Below are 6,503 nucleotides of genomic sequence, written 5' to 3'. Positions count from 1 at the left end.
TATATATTTTCATATAAAATATCTAATGATACGATAATTACGCCGAATGTATCAGTAATTTAAAAAGATTAAATTGCCTGTGATTTGATACATTTTCTCAAAAATAGCGTCAATATTCAAGCCCATTAGAAACTTTCATTTTACACATACGTTCCATCTAATTTATAAACAGAAACAAATAGAATTAAGATTATATATAGTACGTGAAGATTCCTAAGACGAATGGAGATGCATAGGCGCCGCACGTAGAAATTACAATAAGACAAGTGAGTTGGTTCGCTAATTAACTTCCGCACACAAATGAGAGTTCCCCCTTAGTGATCTTCTCCCTCATACAACTGCATCTACTCAAAAAATCAAGCACAAAGACTTCTGCTTCGCCCTCTTCTCTCGCGCTTACACTTATATTTTCACTCTAACAATTTTATGTAGTAAGAAGAATTTGTGTTAGACATTGCGAAACAACCGTGCTTAACGTAGACAATACAAAAAAATATACGTATTTAATTTTGCTTTTACAAATTAATTCATTATTCTTACCGTATGAAAAGATCAAGCAAACAATTTGATATTTTATCAAGATGTATATACGAGTATTTTAACAAACTTGATAAAAAATAAGATAGCCATATCTTTACCGTAACAAGGCAATAGCCTAACGAATTCGTAAAATTTGTATCCAATAAAATATCCATTTTTTTGTTTTGATCATTATTAACATTAATGGTCAATGCAGTTAACGTCGCGATAAAAATTTAAGCCACCGCATTAATTGATTATTACCCTTGTTTACGACAATCATAAAACATAAGCCGTGCCGTTAATTTTTTCACGAGAGTTTCGAGAAAGAAAAAAAGTAAGAACTGACATAGAGTAGAGTAGATGGTAAAACGCAAACTGTTTCCGTTCGAAAACGCGAATGAAACACGAACTGAGACAAATGCTCGAGCAAGAAAGACGTAAATACAGGAAAGACGAGAAGGGAGAAAGGGAAGACTCGGTCGAGGAGGAACGAAAAGCTAAACACCCTTCCGTTTCGTAGGCTGCTATGATTTTGCTTAATAGTTAATGATCACGGCAGACGGATTCGCTTATTTACAATGATACTGCCTTCCATGATTCCGGTCTCTCCTAGGAGGTCGGATAATTGGCGAGGATATCGTGCTCATTTCTCAGCGAACTTAAGAAGCCATGTGCGTATTAAAGGAAAAATAGAGACGAGAATTGAAAAGAAAAAACGAATGACACTGAGACACGCAGCAGGATGAAACTTAAGTGACTGCTTCCTCTTCGATTCATGTGTCATTGTTTTTTCTTTGCCTGTGTACTACGCTTCTACATCTGATTATTTTTTTATTTATTATCATTTCTGTGCACGTAGCGGCATCAATATTAACTATATAACGAAGACGTCAGTACTTTAATTGTGATCACACGAAAAAGAATGAAATAATTAAGACAATAGATAAAATTCTGTGGCGATGTTACTATGCTATTGATATATTATTTAAGCAATAACTAATTTATATAATTTCTTGATATTTCTCTTTCGTTTTAGCATTTTGATAAAAATTTTTAATAAAAAATTGTCGGATGAGAAATCTCTCAAAAATGGAACATTAGATAATAATGAAGAAGTAAGAGATTGTCCAGTAAAAATAATTTGTTTTTGTATCTTTGTGTGTATCGAACTCTTATCTTATGAGTACTAGCACAAATTTATTTCATTGACTGTATTCTAATCGCTATTTGATCGCTACATCATCATAACTATAGACTAGTACGGTATAACCATCACGAGCCGTTGAACAGTAAGCGTTTAAAATATATCATTACTGTCATCTCTTTTGTACCGGTACAAGATAAGCGAGCAGTAAGACAGGATCGATGAGTACATTACAGCACCTTTACCTTCTTCAAGGTATTTTCATTTATGTTATTATAAAGCCTAACATATAATCTGATATTATTTAGTTATAAAAACCAATCTAATTAAAACATATATAATTGTTCTAAAATTAATAAACTATCAAAAGTCTCGTGATATCACTGACGAACGTTTTCTCTTTCGAGAATCTCGATATTTCCAAAATTCACATGTCTCATCATAGGTTCACCGAAAGGGCACGACGCGCATAATGGGGCCCGGTATTCTTTCTCTCGCGAGTGGCTCTCTCATGGTTCATATGGCGATAATATTTACGATCCAGGTAGTTTGTCACTAAATCATTATGTGGGTCCATACCTTTCGGATATGCCTCGTATGCACGCACAATCCGATGCCCTTCGCCACTGGGACTATAGCGGTCCCCGCCGTATCCTCCTCATCTCCCTCAGCCCCGTGTCGTTCCTTTTCTACCTCGGAAACTGCACGCAACACCCCGTCTCCCTCTTTCTTTTTCCTCCTCCCGTTCTCCTCACACACTTCTTTCCTCATGGATACGTGTTCCATGGGCCCGGTAGCGATTCGTCCACGGTCACTCGTGCGGTAAATCAGACCACGTTGACGTTTAATGCCGGCAAATTACACGCGAAATAAATGCCCGCGAAGAGCAGTGCGCAGTGCTCCAAACAGAAACACAAAGAGAAAACGGATAAAGAACGAGAGACGAATGGAGGCTACTACCACTATGCTTCTTCCATACGATCGTTATATCCTGTTTAATCTTTATCTGCCAATTAACAATTCGTTCGTCCCTCGAGTTTTCTCCTTACCCTTGTAACTCTTTCTTGTATATCATTCGGCCAACAAACATTGGAGAATGCGCGTGACTCTCTCTGTCTATCTTATTTTTAAAATATCAAAAAAAAATATATAAAACGTGCAACACAAAATATAAATTCAATAAAAATATTTGTTAAATATATCCATCGATTTTGACATAGATTTAAAAGAAAATAAAATGATATTACAAATAATTTAAATTTGACATTGTTTAATATTATTAATCTGATATTGAGATCGGCAAGTCTGAAGCATGCGAGTTTATTAGAATTGAATTAAAGATCTGCAAAAGATGAATGAGAATTTCGATGTTTATTATTGTAAGCAACTTTGCAATAATTTAGCTTTAGCTTCGGAGTGCAGAATGCCTTTTGAAGCAGCTTGCTGATGAGCCTGGTATTAATGATTTCATGCCCACGCCACGTTGAAACTGCTTATTGACTTGCGCTTGTTACGCGCTGCGAGTATGGTCGGCCGCAAATTATAGATCGTTCAATTTGCAGTAAATCTAGAAAAACGATTCTCGCAAGACACTGAAGGTGCCGAGTTGCCAACTTCCCTTCCGCATCGTCATGTCTCAAAGATATTACATGCATGTTATTCTTGAAGATTCGGCCGTTTCATCTCATGCGCGATATCATATGTGACATTTATAGTATTCGTGCTGTTTTTCAATTTTTGAAATTAAATCAATCAAATATTCTCTTAACGCTAAATTAATAACATATATGATAATAATGAGTTTTTTCCATGAGAATATAATTCAACTGTTGTAACATTTATTTATCTATTTGGTCTTTCGAATATCTGTGTCAATGGTATAATTTCACGGTTTCATCAAATAAAATAAATATGTACAACGCGCGATAATTACTAAAATCAAATACTACACGTCATATTTCTTTTTTTTTTTTTAATTTCAACGAAAGATGAAGGCGGCATGAAGGAGACATGGGAGGAGGAGAAGGGGAGAAAGCGAGGCCAGAAGTGAGGGTTGCCGTGTATACCCGTGCTCAGGATCCCCGGAGGCAATTTCAAGCATTTGAGCGTCGAATACATGGATAATTTACGACACGCGCGCTCCCATTAAACAATCATTAAACTCGTTCGTGTACGCAGGTGAGGCCCGGCACGTCGCGGGCCTAATTTACGGACGGACCTCCGCGGCGTGTGTGTATGTGTGCGCTCGAAATATTATTATTTATCTCGGGTAAAGCGACGATAGTTGACGTAATACGTGCGCTCGAAGATCGGCCGAGTTATCTTCAGAATCAGCGCCTTTTCGGCCACACCTTTATCGTTCGATGCACAGAACGTTTCTTGAAGGAAGCCGCACATTGAATTTCATAAACTTTCTATAAAATTTATATAACTTTATACAGTGAGATATGATATACCTCCTACATTAAGTTTGGAAATTATATTGTTCTAAAAAAACAATGATAAAAAAATTAAGTAAATATTATAAAAGAATATATCATTCTTCAATCTAATTTCTCCATTATTATAATCTAGATTGATAAGTATATTCATTGCTGGTTTCTTCGTTTGAAAAATATGTGCGAATAATTTAATTCACAAATTAAACAACGCATATTTATCCGCAAGAGCATATCTTGAAACATGTACTTAATCGATCTATAAATATTTAATCAATTTCAATTAATCTACTATTACCACATATATATTTGACACGTTATTTAACACGTCCGTTATAAGAGATTTTCAAGTTTTTATATCACGTTTTTGACTATATTCTCCCTCTCTCGCGTCTCGTATAGATTCAAAAGCAACGCGTGAATGCGTCAAAAAACGACAAGAAATCCGTCTGGATCCCGCGATCCACTTTGAACTCGCGTGCGAAGCTCAGAGACGGGCTAAGTATCCGCAACGAAGAAACGTAATGAGTCGCCGGTCGCTACGTTAAGACCGCTGATTGCTCGTTGCCGGAGATTACACGCAATAAAGGCGCAACGGACCGCGGCGACCGATGCCGCGGAGGTAAAAGGGAAACACGGCAGAAAGCATCTCGCGTCATGGACCAAATAGTAGTTCTGTAAGTCAATCGGCTTTAAGTTGGCTCTTAGGCAGAAACGAGTACCGCGATTTCGAGTAGGAAAGATAAAAGAGAGGGAGAGAGAGAGAGGGAGAGAGTAATACGCAACGACAATGGCTGCGTTTCGATATTCACTGCCAATACTCAAAATCTATAATGTATGTGACGTAAACTATAGATTTTCAGTACTGTCGGTGAATATCGAAACGCAGCCAATGTAGCAAGGATTTATTACCGGTGGTATTTCATATCGGGCGAGTTTTACGGGCGCGTATGTGAGGCTCCGGTAGGGCCCCCCACCTCCCTTGTGATATGAGTAGGATCGTGGCAGTCGAGGGGCCACGACGAAAAGCTCACCTATACACGGCACGAGTGCATTGAATCCGTTGCATCGCGTGCAACATCCGTAAAAAAGATTTCTCGCCGCGTCATGAGCTGTTCACGATTAACCCTGGCAAAAGAGAACTATATTTAAGACACCTGAATCAAGAGTTAATAAAAAATGTTCTCCCGGGACATTTTTATGCAAATGCAATTTTCTACCAAAAAAAAATAATCTTATAAATATCTTTTCTGATTTTTTGACATGAAAATATAAGATTTGAAAAAACACGCCACGAAAGAAAGGTAGCATCTGTGTTACGATCCGCGGTTCACACGAGACCGTAAACTGAGATAACGTGTGGACGAAGCGCGCTGGATCACGTTTGCTCAAGATTACCGCACGTTTCATGTAATTGTAGACGTATGAAGTTTATTACACTTTGAATATAATTTCTCCAGACTTAATTCCTACAAATATCAACTACGAGAATCCTTCTCTGACTGAATTAATTTTTGTTTGCAAAGCGTAACAAATAAAAATTTATTAAATATCCGTAATGAAAGTTTTATGTAAGTTTAGGCAAGATATTTTGAAAAAAAGAATTTTATAAGAATTTCAACAATCCTAAAAAATTTTTAGAAAAGACGGATATTTGCCAAAATGAACACACATAAATACAGAATATAATTTCTCTAATCTCCTGTACTATAATTCAAATTACTTCTGCAATTAGAATAGCATTTTAATTAACATTCATGTAAATGAAGAGATTGATAATGATAACATAAAAGTCATTACATTAGCATGAAAATCCGTTATTTTTTCTCATAATATTTATAATAAATTTAAATATTTGTGCGGTAAATGAGCGCAAATTTGCTGTTCGCTCTCTTCATCCATCTTATATTTTGTACTTCGAAATTATATGATTGTAATTAACTAAATGTCATTATGTATTACAGTTTTGCGAGGGAGGAACGGTTTTGGATCTCGTTCACGGGATGAGCGCAAGTGACAAAAGAATGCGAGAGGAGCATATTGCCTTCATCTTGAAAGAAGTGATCAAGGTAAGTTTTTCCCTGTTATATAATATCAATATACATATTTTCTATTATATATATATATATATATACACATATTCTCTCAGGGAAGCAGAGAAAACAAAGCTATTAATATCTACGCAACATCAAAAAGTAGTTGAGAAAGATGCTGAGACTGATCGCAAGAAAGCTGTTATCGAAGCTGAGAAGGAAGCACAGGTTGCAAAGATTCAATATAATCAAAAAATCATGGAGAAAGAGTCTCTGCAACAAATGGCTGCGATAGAAGACGAGATGCATTTAGCGAGACAGAAGAGCCGTTCAGATGCCGAATTTTACCAAATGAAAATGCAAGCC

General features: G+C 36.4%; 1 protein-coding gene across 5 annotated transcripts in view; it reads left to right on the top strand.

Moving 5' to 3' along the window:
- The window catches only part of LOC115246361 (neither inactivation nor afterpotential protein C), a 25,894-nt gene that overhangs the window by 7,868 nt on the left and 11,523 nt on the right, over positions 1 to 6,503 (top strand). For all 5 annotated transcript variants that reach the window (XM_029825126.1, XM_029825127.1, XM_029825128.1 and 2 more), the window contains exon 4: positions 6,069 to 6,173. In XM_029825126.1, the coding sequence (XP_029680986.1) occupies positions 6,069 to 6,173 (105 nt within the window). The remainder of the gene's footprint in view (positions 1 to 6,068; positions 6,174 to 6,503) is intronic.

Source organism: Formica exsecta, unplaced genomic scaffold (genome assembly GCF_003651465.1).
Source record: "Formica exsecta isolate Colony F162 unplaced genomic scaffold, ASM365146v1 scaffold149, whole genome shotgun sequence".
Taxonomy (NCBI): Eukaryota; Metazoa; Arthropoda; class Insecta; order Hymenoptera; family Formicidae; genus Formica; species Formica exsecta.
This window is presented reverse-complemented; position numbering and strand designations above follow the sequence as displayed.